The sequence below is a fragment of the Rhamphochromis longiceps genome, linkage group LG7 (assembly GCF_057381845.1).
Source record: "Rhamphochromis longiceps isolate RC_006_pf linkage group LG7, R_longiceps_female_GT1.1, whole genome shotgun sequence".
Lineage (NCBI taxonomy): Eukaryota > Metazoa > Chordata > Actinopteri > Cichliformes > Cichlidae > Rhamphochromis > Rhamphochromis longiceps.
The window spans coordinates 39,958,397-39,979,743 of NC_140563.1; the positions used below are offsets into that span (position 1 = coordinate 39,958,397).

Below are 21,347 nucleotides of genomic sequence, written 5' to 3' on the forward strand. Positions count from 1 at the left end.
ATTTGTCAGAACAGCAACTATGCTTGCAAAATGCATGGTATCATCTGGAACAGTAATGATTATGCTCTCTCAGTATGACTGAGTGACTGATATAGCTTGCAGCCGCTGGCTCGGGGCAGTTTGCCAAATTACTGGAGCAGTGGCGATGCCAAAGATCAATTTACTGTATTCATATAGACTCTTGTGAGTATGATGGTTGTTATATTTTCCTTTATAGATATAGATAGGGCCCAAGCAAGGTAATCTCTTAAAAACTCTCACTGTGCTAAAGAATCACAAGTGTCATCTTTGCGTGGGATTGGATATTGGTCTATATGTATTATGGGATTCAGTGACAAATAAGTTCTTTGCCTGTTGTCTTTTTTCCAAAAGATACTGTTAGCATTGCCCAGTCACATAAGTTCTTTACAGCTAATATTCCTTGGTGTACCGAATACTGAAACACTGCTTAGATTTTAAGCCGTATACAACATGACTTGCCTGTGAAACCTCGGTCTTGCGCTCTCTTCAAGCTCAGTCAATCCCCTCCCTCAACACTGAATCTCTATATAGTATTTCTGACACAACTTCAATTCTGTTTGGTGCATGGCCTTTATCTCATGCCAAAGAGACATATATGTGCCCATATTTCACCTTTAACTTCAGCTTTTGCAGTATTGTGATTCTCGCTCCTGTGTAAGTTATCAATCCCACATTTGTATATTTCAGGTTGAGTTTAGGAACATTTTCCTGGATGTGAGCACTGACCCACTGGCTAGTTTCATCTTTCATGGCACTCTGTAAACATTAGGTGTCTATATTCTGTCAAAAGCCATTTCAGATTGGCCTCATTGCTCAGTCCACACACAAGCCTGTTCCTTAGTGCGTACTCCCCGACATGGCAATGCTCTCCTAATCTATGAAGCTCTGCCATATACTCCAATATGAATTCAATATTTGACTCATTCCTTTTGTAAAACCTGAACCATTCAGCTATCGCCAGAGGTGTTAGATTTAAAAGCCTCTTTAGTACGTCTGAGATCTCATCAAAAGTTTTGTAAGCCAGTTTGCTAGCAGGGCAAGTTGGAAGTTTTAGTGCCCAACTTTTTAAACAAAAGATGATCATCTATCCATATGGCCCATACTCCCAGACATTTTTAGTTAGTTTTGTTTCCTTTTCACAGTGTAATATCACTGCTAGTCCTAGTCTAGTCTTTGTTCAACACTTTCAACACTCACATCCCCTCCTCCAGCTAGCTTTCCCATCATGATGCTATTTTGCTCATCTGTTGCAAGGTAGGGGTGTGTTTTTCTTATCTTTGTCTCATATATTAACAGCAGTCATCAATGGATTAAACTACAAGATACAGTTTACATGCCTTAAATCTTAATCATGCAGGTACAACTCTGCTGACTCACTCATTCTGTTAAATAGGTATGGTACTATTTGCACTTTTTTCAAATATGTAAACAATGTGTCCTTCCTCTTACTAGATAGCAATAGAGTTACGTATAAAGGAGTGGTTATACATATTTTAGACCATATTGTGCAAAATAGGTTATATTATATATTCAGCAGAATATTTTGCATTCTTTGTATTACAGTAAATATGTTAGTGTTTCAGGGCTCTTCTTTCTGTTATTAATTAATGCACCAATTTGGTGGAGCTTAGGCTTCATTAAATTAAATATACATTTTAAACAGTAAGACTTACACAGTACCAAATCTGGGTTCTCTCCACCCAACAATTAATCAATAATATCCAAATGTACAGTGTATACATTACTCTACTTCTTTCATATCTTTCAAATGTTTACTCGAGCAGTTACAAATAATTCATACACACCTACACCGTCTTGCATTTGCACAGCATGTAGTTTATGGGGATGCACACTGTAGTACAGTCAATAACTGCAGCACTGTGATAAAATGCTAATGTGTAATGAATTGCATTTAACAGCACTGTAATCTGCAGCTGCTCCACTCTAGAGATGTAAGTGACAGTGGATGTGTGATCACCCACCGCTGCATTACAAGTACTGTTTGACCTTTCCTGCTAAGATTCTCCTCAAAACACTCGAATCAGCAGAATGAATATCCAGTGAAGGTAATTATTAAACATGGTGAGCTCAGAGGTCCTGAAGGTCCTTCCATTGCTTTACTTTATTTAAAAAAGGGTGTTGATTCATTTGTCAGTGTTTTACATATTGCAGAAACACTTGCCAAATAGGACCTTTTGCCCAGTGAGAGTCCTCGTGCAGTCTTTGACCCCATGAAAACAGGGAGAAACTACTTGATGAGGTTTAGTTTCCTTTGTATGTGATAGTGGTTCTAATTCAAGCTGTTTCACACATGAGTGATTTGGAAAAGTCAGTCGCACACCTGCCTCGGGAGAATCTGAAAGTATTGGAAAGACTTATATGGAGAGGCTAGAGAAAAAAGAGAAAAAGAGCAAAGATGAATGTTTGTAAGCAACCTGCAAAGATGAAAAAAAAAGTTTTTCTCCCCAAATCGTTCGTTTCAGTATTTCTAAAGCTCTGAGACTGTTTGGGCTGTCTGATCACATTCATGCTAAAGGGATTAAAAGATACGGAGAGTGGACTTATATTGAGTCAGGGTCATCATCATCTGTTACCATTACATTTTTTTTCCACACTATGAAACATATTACTGTGTGGAGTCTAACAATTGCATTAGTTTCACGTTTCTTTTCTTTTTGAAATCATTTGTAATCTTATTGTGGAGGCAGAGTGCTTTAGTGGTCAGATAAACTGACCCATCTAATCTTTTTTTTTCTTTTTTTAAAAACAACACTGGCTGTGGTAGCTGGAAATAATAGATGAGAAACCTAGAAGGCACAAAGAGGTTAGAGCAGCCAATCAGCAATCTTAAGGGTGTTGGTCCCCTGAATCCCTGTGCAGATGTGTGTAAATGTCATTACATCTTTGTATATGGTAAACAGACTAGTACTTGCATAGCATTTTATAATCTAATTGACCAATCAGAGTTAACTCTGTATGCAGCCCACTGAATTGAGTTAAACATAATTTTTTCTTGAAAGTTAAAAGAATATATCTGAAACATGCACTATGTTATATTATGTACATTTTTGTTATGTTTTTTTTTCTCGCCTATAGCCCATTTAAACAACAGAGGCTAACCCAAGGTAGTGCCTGCTGGAGTAGCTGAGGCTTGAACCATTGACCTTCCTGTTAGTAGATGACCCACTCTTCCTACTGCCCCTTGTATGACCACTTACAGAAATCTGCATATGAAAAAAACATACTAAACTAGTATTGAGAACACAGATCTATATTAGACTATATGTAGTAGCTGTATTTTCACAAGCTGAAGAACATCAGATACTGAACTAATCAAAATATATTTGTTTTCGATAAGAGTTTTCAGGGTAGAATTTATATACACACAGAGGCAAACTCACTCCAAACCTTAAAAACAAAACCTGTCCAGTTTTGGGTTTTTTGTGTGTCTATCAAAATACATATAGCAAAGCCATGCTCAAAACAAACTATAAGAAAGAAAGTGTGTACTTTATTGGTCCCCGTGGGGAAAATCCCTCTCTGCATTTAACCCATTCACTCAGTGAAGCAGTGGGCAGCCATTGGGGGCCCGGGGAGCAGTGTGTAGGGACGGTACCTTGCTCAGGGGTACCTCAGGGTAGCTGTTCAGGGGAATCGAACCCCCGACCTTCTGATCATGGGGCCACCACTCTACCTACTGAGCTATCCCTAATAAACATGAATAGGATTCCTCTCACCAGGGGAAAGCAAATGTTCTCTTTAGATAAGGGGCTTGGTTTCCTGTTGTCGTTAGACTGATCATTCAGTGAAGTCCAACTAGGGCTGTGCGATATGACCAAAATATCCCGATATAAGAATTCTATCGTCCCGATAACGTTATAAATCACAAAAATGTAACATTTTCTGTAAATTCTGTGAATCTCGGGCAGCTTGACTTGCGGGAAGTGTTTCCAGCTGTGCGTCATGTAGCTGGAGTCGAGTGTTTTAACCGATGCATGAAAATATATATTTTTAGACATAAGTTGTAATGGCCGCCGTTTTCTTTGTGAGTATTTATTACACAGTGTGCTGCGGGGAAAAGCCTGTTCTAACGTTTGAGTCTAAGGTTTATTTTTTAGCACCTGGCAGCTCTTTTTTACTTCTCATCCATAAATAATCTGCTCTTTCACGTGATTAAGTTTATTTTGAAATGTTTCAACAGGATCTTGAGCTTTATTGTGAAAGATTTATGTGGAACATAAACAAGTGGACACGCCATGGTGTTACCGTCGTTGTTGCTAACCAAAACGCATAAAAACAGGCGCTTGCCCATCCGTAGTGTGGTTATATTAAATATAAGAGAAAGAGAGAACTTTAAGAAATTAATATAGCCACTACAGTGACCATCAGAACAATGAAAAAAATCATTTTGTGACACCACGAAACAAACGATAGCGTAAAATGAAATGATAGACGTTTTTATATCGTCATCCGATATATATCGTTATATCGAACAGCCCTAAGTCCAACCATAAAAATACACAAAAATTCTACAAATCAATTCAGCATGACCTCAGCCACACCTCTAAGGGGGCCGTTAATACAGACAGTGGCAGACTTCTCTCCCTGGACCCTGCAGCCAGTCAGAAAATGCAAATGAGAGAAAATCTCAGACACATTTAACAGAAGTATCTGACATTTTTCGGAACAAAACCACAGCAGAACATGTATATAATGTTAGCTTAACTGAAATAGAGAGGTCATATCACTACCTAGCTTAGTGGTAAAGAAGCCTCTACAACAGATAGATTTTAATTGCACAGAAAGTTTATGTCAGATAACAGCACATGATCATGGACACAAAATAGAGCAGATCATATGTTTTACAAGTTTATGAGTGTACTTTAGCCTGCTTGTGGTCTTCATATTTTCCAGCACTCTTAGATCTCTGCAGTGTTTGTACCTCTGATCATGCTAGGAGGGTGCAGGGGACATCTTTAAGCTTTAAGGCTGGGCTATAGGCTGGCCACCTCAGCAGATGTCAGAGAGAGTCTTGTATTTTTTGTGTTCTTTGCAGCTTACTTAGTTGCCGCTTCTTTTTTATACCCTAAGAAAATATCAGATGGGCTCAAGTAAACCTTCAATAACGTGTTCAGCATATATGATGCAAGTTTTAAAAGAGAGAAAAAAGCAATAATAATAAAAATAACGAGTGTCATTCCGGTAATAAATTGGTGGTCAAAGCAAAATGAATCTGCATACACAGAATGACAAAAGGACTCATTAACAAGCTCTTTGTGCTTCTAATGAGACACCTGAGTCCACCTGTCTTTCCAGAGTTTTGACACTTCTGGAGGCGTTAGTGGCCGCAACTGTAATCAGGCTGTTTCCCACATGAAGTCTGCTCCTTCTGCTTAGTTTTGATTTGGTTAGATGCTAAGAAAATTACTCCACATGAATAGTTATATCCAAAGCTTAAATGTTTATTGATTGCATAAAGATGTTCTTTCTCACCATCACACTCGAGTTTAGTTGTTTTTCCTGAATGTCTTATATTTAGGAGAAATCCATCAGTTTTTCCTGCAGTCTTGATCAGCCGTTGCTAGTTACAATTGACCAGTCTTGTGACATTGGTCTCACTGTTACTGAAATAAGGGTCTCAGGTTACTGCTGAGTTTGTACAGATGCTGTGTAAATGCTAGCAGAAGGTTAGCACAGAGCAGCTGTGGCACAGGTGGTTGTGTGGGTCGTCTATCAGTCAGAAGGTCAGTGCGTCGATCCCTGACTCCTCCGGTCTGCATGCCAAAGTATCCTTGGCGTCCTTATGCTGAGTTGCCCTCGATGCATCCACTGGAGTATGAGTAAATGTTGGAAAAATGCATCTTCATATTTCCTCTCTTACTGTTAGAACTTTCTTGACCTGGGTTTCAACTATATCTATATCTATTTTTCGTTGCTAAATAGGTTAAAGGTTAACATTAAGATTACTGTGAGCTGAAACTGCAGAAGCATATTATTTATACCAGCTATTCATCACTTTTAGCAATCCATGCTGACATTTCTGTTAGCATCCTCACGTCACTTTATGGCGAGCTGTGAGTGCTGACAATTCCTTATGTGTACGGGACATAATTGAAATTGATGCAGTGCTTGGCGCATCATCTAATACATCTCAATCTCATTTTTTGTCTTCTGAAAGATAGAGGTACTTTGCAAATCTCCATATACACCCACAGGACCATCGATACCCAACTGGGAACAGTGCTGGGGAGTAACAGAATACATGTTCCAGTGTTACGTATTTAAAATACAAAAAATGAGTAACTGTATTCCGTTACAGTTACCGTTTTAAAAGGTGGTATTCAGAATACAGTTACTTTGTTGAAATAAAGGGATTACACGGCGGTCAATTCCTGTTTCATATGTTAGGCTATGCCCTCTCTATTTTTGGTAAATCCACGCTGGTGGAAACCCAAACAAAACACGCATTAAGAGGCTCAAATGCCTGTGTCTCAATCTTGCGGCCCATGTCACCTCTACTTGCGGCCCGCATAATGACCTGAAGAAATATATTTTTTAAAATTAGTGTTCAAAAATGTATTTAATATGAAGGCAATAGGCAGAGTGTTACAGGCATAGCCCTAAAGAATGTAGCCTCATGGGCAGCGTAGCCCAGTTGTAAGTGAGCTATTAAGACTCGACTGTACACTGTTTTCCTCCGAAACAATAAGTTCCTTTGCAGCAGCCTTTCAACGCCTCTCTCTGTCTCTCGCTAGCAAAGTTGACCCAGACAACAAAGTAAAGCTAGTTTTCGGCTACGAGCCCGACACGGAACTGACGTATTAGCCAGAGGTTCCTTTACTACGGTACCGTGGACCTGTTTTGCACGGAATAGTTTTAGGAGATCGCTGCAAAAAGTGCAGCCTTACCTAATGTCCACCCTACTGTTACTCATTTTATATTAAGATTTAAAAATCTGGTTGGTATTGGTATGGTGGGTATCCTTCAGTAATAGTAATAAATCACACAGCAAAAGTACATTCACGTAGTTGTAAAACTGCTGATAATATATTAAGTAATCCAAAGTATTCAGAATACATTACTCTCATTGAGTAACGTAACACGTTACAAAATACATTTTGGGGCATGTATTCTGTAATCTGTAGTGGAATACATTTTAAAAGTAACCTTCCCAACACTGACTGGGAATCAATCCATTAAGCTATGACTTCAACTATGAGAGTAAAATGACATAATTGCAGCTAATCACTAAGTTAAGTAGATACTGGAATCCACAAAAACAAACAAACAAAACAAAAAGAAAGAATCTGTTTTGTAGTTCTTTAACTGCATTACATTACTAAAATTGAGCTGATAGCAATGTAGTATCTAATGGGATATTTAAATGTTTCTTAGATCTTTAGTAATCTACAAGAACAATGCACAAGTGCTGCATCTCTTTACATTCAGCCTCCTAAATACACAGTAATGTCTCTTTTTGACCCTTTTCTTACAGCGAGCAGCTAGTCAAACAAATATTTCTCCATTTTCAAAATAATTAAAGTGTATTTACTTTTACTCTCTAGTTATTTCTCCAAATGTCTATTACAAATCTGCGGGAACATATTTCCCCCATGGTTTACACCATTCATACCCAGCGGCTTTTTAGAGTGAAGATTGTGGTCATTTTCACTCATTTCATACATTTCAGATTCAGTGAGAATTTTGTTGTCTGAATAACAGGTGCTTGGTGGATGAGTTGACCTTAAGGGAGCAGTTGTCACCTCAGCAGTGTTGAAGCCAAAGACCATGTGACAGATGAGCAACGGAAAGATTGTAGCTGTTCTCAGTTGAACACTGAACTCTTCAGGGCATCTGTTTCATGATTATTATGGACCTGGTTGCAGCAGTGTTGCTGGGAATGCCATCAACCTCTCTCAATGGGAGAAAGCAGGTGACATATAGAGGTGTTTGCCACCAGACATCTGTAGTGTCATGGGACTTGCGGCTGGGACACTATCGAAATAACCAGCTTTATGCTAACCCAGGGCATGTGTGGTGCATAGATATTTTTAGCATGATGGGAAACATCTAGAATTCATAGCAAATAAGGGCCTCCAAAAGCAGTTTTACCTTATTCTAGCTGAATGGCAGTAATATGCTTACTGTATAGAAAAGTAATGACAAAAACATCAGAATAACATATGAAATGCAGATTTATGCAAACTGGGAATGACTATGTTTTGTATAAAAAGGATTTTTGTGATGCTACACTTTAAAAAGGCACATAAATCATTTAAAAAGGAAGTCAGAAATACAAGGTCTAGCTAATCTGTGAAACAATGAAACAGCTTAGTTAGCATCATAGCCACACTTTCACAGGTCACAAGGTCAAGACCAAATCACGAATAACTTTTTAAAATATTTACCCAGATGTTTCCTTCTAGGTTCTGTAATAAAACTAGCAGAGCAGACGTGAGACTTACACAGGGGCTGTAAATACTGCATAAAATGGAAGGAATTTGAGGAATATAAATTGAAAGTAATAGGAGGTAGCTGTGTACATGGTACTCATTAATCAGTATCATCCTGCTATCTTGTTGTCTGATAGCTAAAAACTTCCACAATCAGTTTATGCTGATTATGGAAGTTGTAGTTTCATTTTTCAAAACCCAAAACAGCTGTTTAGGTCCTGCCATGATGGCTTAATTAGCTACAAAGAGAACAGCAGACCCCAGATGTCACACTTTTTGAAATAGGACATGTTCCCTATGTCACTTCCTAATAAGATACTAATCGCTTAGTAAGAATTCTTAATCCTAATTTTATGGATTGGACAAATCTATCAAAAAAATCCACATAACTGTACTGTAGGATTAAAAACTGGTATATAGTTTGAAGTCTGCTTTTGACATGTTGAAAATAGAAACAAAAATTCTAAGAGACTGCGTTTTTGTACCATGACTACCAATATAAATAAATGGCTCGCTTTCGTTTACTCTAGTTAGCCTTCATCTGGGTCCTCCAACTCCACAATATATCATCTGCATACTCCGCAGTTCATGACACACTAGAATACTAACTCGTGTCAGTGTGCAGGACTGGAGCCTATAATATTAACTAACAATTATCCCACAACTCATTTCTCACCATGTTATGGAGTCATACAAATGTAAGTAGGTAGTGTAAAAAAAATATGTTCTATGTGGAGCATTCGAGTAAAAGGGTAATGTGTAATACATCCCAACACGAATTCTAAATTGGCCATAGGTGTGTTTAGATTATCAGGTTACCCTCCACCCCATCGTCTTGCCCCATGTCAGCTGGGTTTTAGGCTCAAGCCCCACCTTGACCCTGATCTGGATATGCAGTTCAGAAGCTGGATGGACTGGAAAATTAGAATTTTATGTATCACTGATTTGAGTATATCACATTTATCTGCAGGCGCTGTTTCAAAGAGGATTGAGTGTTTGCTTGTTTAAATGTATTGAAAAAGTCAACGTTTTTCATGGGCTTTACTTATTTTTTTCACACAACTGTAGACAGGCAGCTGTTCACTGAAATTGCTCCAGGGATAGAGAACTAATCAGCCAGTCATGCTGTAATGCGTGGCTGGTGGGTAAAATACCTGATCGTATGGAAGTTGGATTTAGTCCATTTTCAAGTGAGAATGGTTCTCAGGAAATCTTGCAGTTTATTTCTACCAGGTAAAATTTAATTGTCTCAAATTCAAATTTAGTTGTATCAAATTCAAAAATATTGAATATAATATGCAGACTAAATAGACTGACATACTTTTGAGATACATAAAGATTAATATTACATTATGAGAGTTTATATAATTAATTCATCTACATCATAAATATGATTTATAGCTACTGCTGAATATTCTGTTTGACTGCAGTTCATATATTCAGTTTTGCTTTAATTTCCATCTCTCTTCATCGGGCTTTGAACCAAGAAAGATCAGTAAAGGATCAGGCTGTGCATAAACCCTTCATTCTGACATTTACATCCGAGATCTTTTTTCTTTTCTTTTTTCTATTTATCACTGTGTTCCATTCGCGCGAGCACTCTAAAAGCTGGACTTTTTGTGACTCATTCATTTGGTCCTGTGGGAAAATTCTTTCAAGGCAGACCACTTTGTATTATGAGAAATGAATTGCCTAACAGAGAGTATACTGCATAGCATCACAAAGCGATGGAGTGTTTGTGCGGGAAGTTCTGCAAACTGTACTGCAATCAGCTGGCAAAAAAAAGTAGTTTTCTAGAAAAATGCTCAAATCTGTTACATGTAAGGAATTGTAAAAATCAAATGTTTTCTATTGCACATAATATGTTACATTTTGTATCTGCTAGAGCCTGATGAAACACTTTTATAATATAATAATAATGTGCATGTGTTAGTCCCCATAGGGAAATTACTCCTCTGCATTTAACACATTCACCCAGTGAAGCAGTGGGCAGCCACCAATGCAGCGCCCGGGGAGCTGTGTGTAGGGACGGTACCTTGTTTGCTTATTGTTTCATTGAAACCTTTACTGCAGGGGTGTCCAATTTCAGGCCTCAAGGGCTGGTGTCCTGCAGGTTTTAGATATCACCCTGGGTCAACACACCTGAACTAAATGATTAGTTCATCACCAGCCATTTAAATTAGCTATGTTGAATCAAGGACACATCTAAAACCTGCAGCACACTGACCCTCAAGGCCTGGAGTTGGACACCCCTGCTTTACTCCAACTGCCCATCATTTAGAAACCAAAGCCATTTAATATCTGATGGTTCTACAGATTATACTTTCATTAAAAAAAATGCATGTCCTGGGAAAAAAGTTGGGATTGTCCCCAATTTATGGATAGTTTAGAAAACAAGGATGAGTAACGCTCACATGAGGTGCATATTATAAGCAAGAAAGAAGTAACACTTGCCCTTTAGCTTATCAGTAATATGTAGTGTAATAGTCTGTCAATTTTAATGTTAATTGCAAGAGAATAAATGATGAGGACCAACCATGTGTTTCACAAATGTAATTCTGTCTTGCATAATAAATCTCGCTGTGGTTTGCAGGAGTGCAAATTTCCATAAATATAAAACAAGATTACCTCACTCTCTGGTATAGTAGAAAGCTTGACTGGGGCAAGTCAAACGTAAGCTGCATAGTAAAGTAGCTGCAGGCCATGCATACATGCTTGTTACACTTGCACATAAATCAATGTTATTTCACTTCAATTTTTTTTAAGTTATTATGATTTTCAATGTTGTTTCGCTTGATACGTATTGCAACATATAGACATAAACATGTTGAGAAACCACAGTTTAATAAGCCTTTTCTTATCTGTTGTTGCTGTTGCAAAACAATTGGAGAAATCCTGATTGTAATACTTTTGTTCTTAAATCCAGTTGATAGGATTAGTTTCAAACAAAATACTGGCATTTGAGGGAACTGTGCAAAAATATTGTAAACATATTTGGGTTTTTTCCAAAATGTTTTAACAATCAGTCATCAAAGACAATGTTTAAATCTGATTCAGGGGACCAGGGATGTCAAGCGTAAGGTCCAGGGGACAGAATCTCCCCAGCAAAGACTGAAGGAGTTGCAGATTTTGAACTTTTAACTGCTTTTTCACAAGTTTTACAGTTTTTCCTGTCAATAAAGAATGACCCTCATTCATACTACACTATTACTATTATTAGTAATAGATAAACAATTAAATAACAGAAAGTTGCTGTTTTTTCACTATTTTATACATTTATGATGTTACAGTCGATTCGCAGAAAGACAAGAAAAAAAGAAATTTTCTTTGAATGAACAAAAACGATATTTTATCATTACAGTACATGGCAATGAACTACAGAACTTTTTCTGTAATTGTACATGTTAATCATGTAGCTTCACTGGTTTGGCACACTTGAGATTACAGTAGTGAATATGTGGCTCAATGTGTAAAATGAGTTTGACATCCCTACCATAGATGGTTGACTGAGTAAACAATCTGATATAGTGGCTCTTTATATATTTATTTGGGCATTCAAATAATTTGGATGTCAGGTAGGGCTCACTGAAAAAGGAAAACTTGTTTTTTCACTTTTATCCTATGACGAATCACATCTAGTTGGGATTGAGGGTTTTCCAGGGGGTTTAAAGTCAGTGTGCAAAAGTTAAAATCACACATGACGGGATAGCAAAGCCTAAGAAGATAAAGGTGGGGAAAAAATGAAGATAAAGATCTAAACCTAAGATATAAATGTGCATTTTCACAGAGATACACTATACACCCTTCTGAGAGTTCAGTGAGCAAAAGTCCTTTATAACTAGATATTGTGCCGAGACAAATTTCCACAGGTTATCTTATTTATTTTTTCCCCACCATAGACAATCCGTCTTGATAGAAATCATTTTAAACCGATCCATGCCCGTCAAAGTAAAGGTTAGTACCCACATGTGCCAGCTGGATGAACCATAAAGATAGAAAATGGTATATGATAAATGTCCCCTCTGAGGCTTGTATTCCCTGAACCAATGTCAGTGAAACACTTTCTGTTTGCTTCAGGCGAGGATCGGTTTAACAAGGAGGAATACTCTTGGCAGAGATTTCTATGCTGCTACAAAGGCAGCAGCATTTCCTTTTTTCTATATTTTATTTTTAAGAGCAAAATGTTTTCTTGCTTAAAAAAACATTCATTGTTGCTGATTAATGTTGTGAGAGTAATGAATAAGATGGATTTAAGTGCACTCCCATTCCTTTTCATTTAACTTGCTTGGTCAGTGATGTACACACAACAACAGCCTTGTGGTTATATCATGTTAAAAATCTTTTTTATTTATTTTTTTTTTGGGTGATGCATGAGGCGAGAACACGAGGCAGCCTTGACACTGAGTTAGTCTTGGTCTGGAAAATATATGATTCACCCAGACGTCATTCTTTGGCTACAAATACCATCATTTTATCTTTTCATGAAGTGGAAGTGAATCACGTCACGTTGAATAAAAAGTTCAACCATAGTTTTTATTTCGAGCATAGGAGGTAATGTAGCAGCTCCGGATGTAGTGAACTACAGCACGTCAGCAAGTAGTTTTGAAGGTCAAATAATTGTTTGGTATGATAAGTTGAGTGGTGAGAAATATGGAGCTTAAGATAAGTATATTGGGGCTTGGTTTAAATATTTTAGCTACATTTATGCTTGGAGATGATTTCTCAAACTGAAGCTGTTTTCGTAGGAACAGGCTGGACAAACTGAAAACAAACTTAAAATTATGTAGTGTAAACTGGCAGACAAACAGGCAATGGTGATATTTTAATTACGTTAGTTTGTTTACAATAGTGTTGAAATGGTAGTTAGTTGTTGACATCTCTAAATGTTTTTTGGAATTTAAAGTGCTCTTTATTTAAATAATCAATGTGATTCTTGGTTTTCTTAGGGATCACATTATTTAATGTATTTCCTTCCCCTTAGTGTAATCAGTCAAACTGTTTTTTTTCCAGTTTCATTTTGATAAACTTAGTCTTGTGTATTTTGTATTTACTTTAAACTTCCTTGTCTAATTTGTCTGATGACTTGGAGCTATGTTCCCTGCTGTTTGGCATCTCCCTAAGTGCCTTGTTGTAATCCTGTTTCCTTTGTGTACTGTTCTTTAGTTCCCCATGTTTCTGTTTCCCTGCTTTCTCTCGTGGACTTTGGTTTGTCTTTTTTTAAAAATGTAATCAATGCCTGCATTTGACTCTGCATTTGAGTCATCCAGTCTGCCTTTACAAACATTTGTGAGAGAATGGGTTTTTAAAAAATAACTCACTGAATTCTAGCACAGTACTGTTATAGGTTGTCACCAGTGCAACAAGTAAGTTTGCAAATTGCAAAAGTGGAAGCAGTTAAGAACCACAGCAATTTAGCCACAAAGTGGCAGGCCAGATAAAAAGCAGGGTGGCAAAGTGTTGAGGCATGTAGTGAAATCTGCCAAAGCTCTGCTGATTCAATAACTGCAGATTCTAACCCTCCTCTAGTATTAACATCAGTACAAACATTATGTCCTAAGAGCTTCATGGCATGGTTTTCATGGCTGAGCAGCTCCACTTAGAGTAATGTGTAGGTGGCCCAGTGCTTTTGTGTGTCTCTGAACTCGATTCTGTGTTCAAAGACATCCAAAGTCAGCAGAGACAGAGCAGTCCTGTGGGTGTGCCAGTTTAACTATCCTGAGCTTGTCTGATTAGAAGAGTTCAATAGTTCATAATGAGTGGAGCCACTTAGGATCAATCCCAGTTGTAATAACTATCCTTGGAGTTCTGATTACGTGATTGGTGTTGCAGTGATCTGACCCTTTTTTTTTAACTGAGTCCTTATGTGGATGAAACACATGGATACCAGTTTAACTTGGACATCTATATTGATTTTTGCTACAAAACTGTGCTTCCCTTTTCACAGCTACTTTCCTGAGAAAACCTTGCCTATATTAATCTGACAGTAAATTCAGACTTGAACTTGAAACATATTCAAATAATACAGATGTCTTGCCTAAACACATTACCTTCTATAATACGTGACCTTTTAGTATGAAAGTGACATTTCACATTTAGCATGGAACACTTTCTGCAATGTCAGGAAACTGCGAGAGCATGACACTGGCTGCCATCAGGAGAGAGACACACTCCCCAGGTAGTTTAACATCTACAAGCTACTGTGAAAACACTGACCTTCAGACAGCTTGCTTGAGTTGTCAGGTTGGCTAAAAACCTGTAAAAGATGAAGGGAAGTTGACAAGGTGGTGGGACGGGAAATTTTTCAGTGAGCAAGGTGACACGATGGAGATATTTTGAAAAAGGTCACTTCAGGTACATCATTACCTCCTCAAGGCATATCAAAGAGCTGTGCATCTACCTGGATGCCTGCATGTTTTCTTAAATTCAAACATATCCAATCCAGTGCGTGTCTTTCTTGTGTGTGGGTGTGAGTGTGTGTGTCTGTTCTGGTATCTGACACTCTCAGACAGCCAGTAGCATGGCTCAGTGAGGGAGATGGCGTGATCACTGGACCGTGGTTTGTCTTATGCTGTCACACATACACACACTCACAGATAGACAGCCACTAAGGCCGCCAAGATAGTACACCTCTCTGTTGTTGCTTTTACACCAATAAAGTGGAAATTGATATATGAACTAACCAAGAGTAAACATAATTGTACATTTAAGCCCATAAGTCCCAAGAACAGAGATCCAAACATGTCTGGATAGAGGCGATAAAGAATAAAAAAGCAAGGCAGCAGAAAACTTACAGCTGTGCATCCTGCAATTTACTTTATTGTGCAACATGAACTGTGCTCAGTGCACTCTGAGTCTCTCTGTTGTATTTAAGATATAAAAGAAAATGGGTTTCAGCTTTCTGAGTCATAAAGAAGACATATGCATATGCCATGCATATTCATATTTATCAAACATACTGTCAGGGTAGCATCATAAACTTGATCTGAAATGATTCCTCTCCAGGCAGAGCTGATCATAAAAAAATGCAACACTGGTTATTTGTTCAAACAACTGCTATTAATGTGTGTCAAAGTCAGAAGTAGTCAGCACGGTGTTGTTGTGCTCTCCAGGATCAGGCTGGATTGGATCAGTGAGTAAACAAAGCATGTAGTGTTGACAAGACAGACTGATGATTATTTCTTGTCTTTTGGAGGGTTTTTTGTTAATGTTTTTTAAGATTACCACAATATTTCAGCTGCTTTCACCAAGTGAAATTATTTTTATTATTTTTTTTACTAATTTCATTTGTAATCCAAACAATCTTTCATCTGTTTCAGTTAGCATCATTTAACTGTACCCACTAAAGTGAAGAGAAGTGAATGGAACTTTAAAATGTAACATTGAAAGGACGCCCTAAATGATACTTACAGAGCATCTTGAGAACATACAGTTGTCTACAGTCTAATAAGACCTACGTTTTCTTGAACCTTCTATATCCTAGAAATTTAGTGCGAAATTGTCACAACAGTTCTTTCAAGCTGCTTTATAATGTGAAGATCATATGATAACAGAGAGAAAACCCTAGTAATCAAATGACAAAGAAGGAGAGCGACAGGACAGAAGGCACACGGTGGGAGAGAACCAGGGATTATTAATAACTAATGATTAAACGCAAAATGGTTTATAAACAAATAGTGAGTGAAAAGAGGTATGTAAATGACATGTGATACACACATATACACACTCAGAAGTAGTGCGTAATTGCATATGGTCGAATTGATTTTCTTTTCATTGGTTATAATCCCAAATAGTTTGGAAAAATGCTCAAACTCATCCATCCATCCATTTTCTTCCACTCAAACAATTCAGGGTTGTGGTGGGGATGGAGCCTTTCCCAGCTCCCATAGGGCGAGAGGTGGACAGTTTACCAGTCTGTTGTAGAACTAATACTCAGAGACAGACAACCATTCATACCTGTTAACTTCCATGTATTTGGATTTTGGAGACAGAGAACCCACACAACCATGCTGTTAATGTGCAAATTCTATACAGAAAGACCCCATCCAGCCAGTGGATTTAAAACCAGGACATTCTTCCCATGAGGAGATAGTGCCAACCTGCAAACAGTGCTCCCACACACAAAAAATGTATATAAAAAATTTACCTATAGCTCTCTTTTTGATACTTCAAATGTCTTTGATCACAAAAGACAACAAATGGAATTGAATGCACAGAAAATATTGACTTTTTAATATAATTCATTTAAGTCATTTAAGAGGGCTGATTTTTTTAGAGAAGCACAAAACCTTTAAGATCTAGCATTTAACTGCATTAGTATTAGTGCGCAAAAGAGATAGACTTGTGTTCAGTTTAGACAAACAAATCAAATAAACCTGTTCTCTTGAGACTTCCTGTAAGAATATTGTCTACAGGGGATAAAATGTGCTATTATACTGAACATCTGTATGCACTGAGCCCAGAGTTTGATTTTTGATTGACTTTTGACTGGGTATCACTCTTTGCAAACATAATAAGTATATTGTTAAAAAATGTTCCCAAAATTTTAATGATGTTTGACATTAAGCATGTGTCCAGTAAAACTGTGTGTACCCTTCTGCTCGCCTTTTTTCTCTTCCAAGCTTCTTCACAATGTCCCTCACTCCTTTTTTCCCCCCTGACACTTCTTGTTTTCTCTTTCTCTTCATTCTCCTCAGATTTGTAGCCAACACATCATTTGAGGGCCAGAGCGGTTTCATATCCAGCAACAGTCAGAGCCAGAATGTCATCTCAGAAGCCCATCACTACATCTGGTCCCTCCAGCTGGATCCCTTAGGCCAGCCAACCTGGACCCGCCTGGGACGCTGGCGCAGGGGGAGAATTCTGATGGACCCAGCAGCCTGGCCAAACCATCCAGGTTCTGGAGGAGGTGGCGATTGGCGCCGACCTCCACGGTTGCACATGCGAGTAGTGACACTGGTGGAGCACCCATTTGTATTTACCCGTGAAGTGGATTCGGATGGGTTATGTCCTGCTGGGCAGCTGTGCCTGGACCCGCTTACCAATGACTCTTCAGTTTTGGAAGGACTTTTCCAGAACCTCAGAGGAACCAATGGATCTGTTCCCACAGATCTAAAGAAATGCTGCTATGGCTACTGCATTGATCTATTGGAGAAGCTGGGGGAGGACATGGGCTTTACTTTCGATCTCTACATTGTTGGTGATGGGAAATACGGGGGGTTTAAGAATGGTCGTTGGACAGGATTGGTGGGTGATCTTCTCAGTGGTGCTGCCCACCTGGCAGTGACATCTTTTAGCATTAATTCAGCTAGGAGCCAGGTGATTGACTTCACCTCACCTTTCTTCTCCACAAGCCTAGGAATTCTGGTCAGTGTTGCTCTTCACTCTCTGGCTTCTTTTTTCCTCCTCTTTTCCTCTCCACTTCTTCTCCTAATTTCTGTTACTCTTTAACCTATCTCTCTTTGATGTGTGTCATTGACCTGACCTCAACTCTCTCCTCTCAGTATGCAGACGGTCAGTATCAATATGTTTTACCACTGCCAACCATACATTATTGGATTCCAGTGCAATCCCATATGCGGGGCTGTTCTGGGGGTTATACAGCTTTGCAGAAAGAACTTATTATTACAATTACTGCAGCTAGTCTCAACAGCTGACAGGCATAGGGATGGTGGTAATCACTATTGTTACTTTTTCCTAGTATGCTGCTACAGATGTAGACGTTCTGCTTTATTTACAGTGGATGTATTTTCTATTATCTGTATTTTTTTCTTTTTCCCATTCCACTAGAAGTATCTCTCTTACAAACAGCAGCGTCAGAAACAGCATTTGCTTCACAATCACTGGACTGTGAAACCAATTTTCTCCAATTGAGGCAAGGGTACTATAATGAATTTGCACCATCCCACTGTGATCAGTTTTTATTATTATAGAGTTTATTTGTAGTGAAGGGAGAGGGAGGATGGGGAGGGGGGCTGATAGGATCTTTCCATAATAGTCCTAATTAATGTCTTCCAAAAACTCCACATTTCCTCTGATTTATGAAACATTGAGAACAACAGTAATTTTTGATAATTACAACATCTTTTCAGTTTTGCAATATTCCTTATGCAGTGCTTTTTTTTTTTCTTCAATCCTGTATCCCCACCTGCCCAGGTGCGTACTCGTGATACAGCCGCACCCATCGGTGCCTTTATGTGGCCTCTACACTGGTCCATGTGGCTCGGCATCTTTGTTTCCCTCCATGTCACCGCCATCTTCCTCACTCTGTATGAGTGGCACAGTCCATTTGGTATGACGCCACGTGGACGCAACCGTGACCGAGTGTTCTCCTTCTCCTCAGCACTTAATGTGTGCTATGCCATTCTCTTTGGAAGAACAGTGGCCATCAAGCCACCAAAATGCTGGACTGGGCGTCTGCTGATGAACCTTTGGGCCATCTTCTGTCTATTCTGTCTGTCCACCTATACTGCTAACCTGGCTGCTGTAATGGTTGGGGAGAAAACTTATGAACAGTTGTCGGGAATCCATGATCCAAAGGTAAAAATCAGTATAGTATAGGAGAAAAGTCTTTAGTCACCACTCATATCTTTATATTGGTGAGCCAAAGGAAAATATACACACAGATTTATTGAAACACTGACTACATAAGGAGAAATATTCAGTGTGATATGAGTACGTCTTCTTCCTGTGTTTATATTGATATCATTAAATCATAATAACAAATTACATTTTGGTTCTGAGTTGTTTTTGTTCTAAATGAATTTCATTTAAACAAATATTTAAAATGTCTAGAGGTTATTTGTTTGCTTTTGTACTTACACTGGTGTTTCATTGTCTTAAAATTGTTACTCAGCAAATATACTCTTTAATTAAACACCCTTGTAGGGGCGCGTGGGAATTAAGGTGATTAATTGGTTTTCGGCAGCTCATTAAGTCACTGAATTACAAGAATGCAGGAATGTTTAGAGTCGGCATGTTCAAGAAAAAAAAGAAACAAATTAGTGTAAAGAAACAAAGAAAATGTAAAGCAACAAACTTTCTTGATTTGAGTTCTGAAGGTATCTTGTTTTATTTCTTCTTTCTTGCAGCTGCACCATCCCTCTCAGGGATTCAGATTTGCTACAGTGAGAGAAAGCAGTGCAGAGGACTACGTCAAGAAGAGTTTCCCCGAGATGCACGAGTACATGAGAAGATACAATGTCCCGGCAACGCCAGATGGCATACATCATCTCAAGTAGGGCTATAAGATGCATACAGGCCACATATAGCATACAGGCAGACATACATTTTTTTGGAGGACCATAATCAAATCTTTATTGATTTATGCTCAGTCTTTGCTGATCCAGGTACTGCTGTCAGCTTTCCTAATATCCGCTCAGTTAGCTAACGTCATTGCCCCTGAAAATCAACTTCTGTTTGGTTGCACAAGTGAAAAAAAGAAACTGCATCATCTTTGATAAAAAATAGAAAAATAAAAAAATAAGAGTGTGAGCATACTGAATGAAAGCCAGATTTGAAAAAAAAGGAGAAGAAAATTGCATCCCTGCTGCTGTCATTCCCCACCACAAGCCTGCCTGTTCTCATTCAGATCTTACCTTCCTCTTTTTCCTGCCACTGCTGTCATCCTCAGCCCTTTCAACATTCAACTAGCAACCCATGGTGCATAACAGAATATAGTTTTAGGTTTGTTTGTTTTTTTTAAAGACAGCAGGTCTGCATGGAACACAATTTGAACGGATGAAACGAGATTTATTTTTACTGAGCTTGTAAAATGCTGATTAGAGGGAAAGCAAAAATGTCATCTTTAGAAAATTACAACTTGGCAACAAGACAGTATACAAATGTGCCGCAATGCAATCCTCTGCATTGGGATTTACTTCACTAGGGACTAAGCATTATGTATATACATATGCAAGACACTTGTGCACTAACAGACTGATAGTATATCTCTAATATATACTGCACTAATTGCACTAAAGTTTTCATAGAAGTGTAAGTATACTTGCTTTTCTTGGATTAATTAATTAATTCAATGTACTGCCTGTGGGGTGGAGGAATTTAGTCTTTTCAGCTTCAATGTTTATTTGAGGGGTAATTAGAGTGAGGTCGGCTCTAGTGAGCAATGTTTTTTTTTTCTTTTTTCCTTCCTAATAAGAACGGACCAACTTTCCAAAGTACACAGTGCTATGTAGAAATAATTTGTATCTTTTTTTCAATGCCAGACTGCTGTTTAGCAAAAAAAAAAAATTATAGTTGTAATGTCCTCCCCCTCCAATGCCTTGCTAGTGTTGACAAACAGACTAAACTCCATGCTGACCACTTCGTAAGCAGTTTAATGCACTTTGACATAATCAGGTCAGCCTGGTAAAGTTCAAACTAAGCATCAGAATGGGGAAGAAAGGTATCCTAAGTGACTTTGAATGTGGCAGGGTTGTTGTTGCCAGACGGGCTGGTATAAGTATTTCTGATTATCTTATGGAAGTTTCCCACAGAATCATCTCAGGGATGAACCCCCTAACGAAGAGAAAATATCCAGTGAAAATGCCATGCTGATGTCAGAGGAATATGACAAGACTATGACAAGACTGAGCAATAACTCAATTACCCACTTACTACAATTATGGTATGCAGAAGAGCATGGAGGGAGCACTCCTGTCAGCTAAAAACAGGACACCGAGGCTTCAGTTCACTCAGACTCACCAAAATTGGATGATAGATGATTGGAAAAACATTGCCTGGTTCAAATGAGTTGCTATTTCTATTGCAACATCAGGTAGGGTCTGAATTTGCCATAAAGAATAGCATAGATCCACTCTGCCTTGTATCAGTGGTTGGGGCTGCTGGTGTAATGTAATGGTTGTTTTTGGGGGTTTG

At 38.4% G+C, this 21,347-nt stretch overlaps 1 protein-coding gene across 1 annotated transcript in view; it reads left to right on the plus strand.

Moving 5' to 3' along the window:
- grin3a (glutamate receptor, ionotropic, N-methyl-D-aspartate 3A) overlaps positions 1-21,347 on the plus strand; it is a 53,063-nt gene that overhangs the window by 11,142 nt on the left and 20,574 nt on the right. The window contains exons 3-5 of the mRNA XM_085413624.1: positions 17,168-17,837; positions 18,627-19,010; positions 19,562-19,707. Of these exons, the coding sequence (XP_085269750.1) occupies positions 17,168-17,837; positions 18,627-19,010; positions 19,562-19,707 (1,200 nt within the window). The remainder of the gene's footprint in view (positions 1-17,167; positions 17,838-18,626; positions 19,011-19,561; positions 19,708-21,347) is intronic.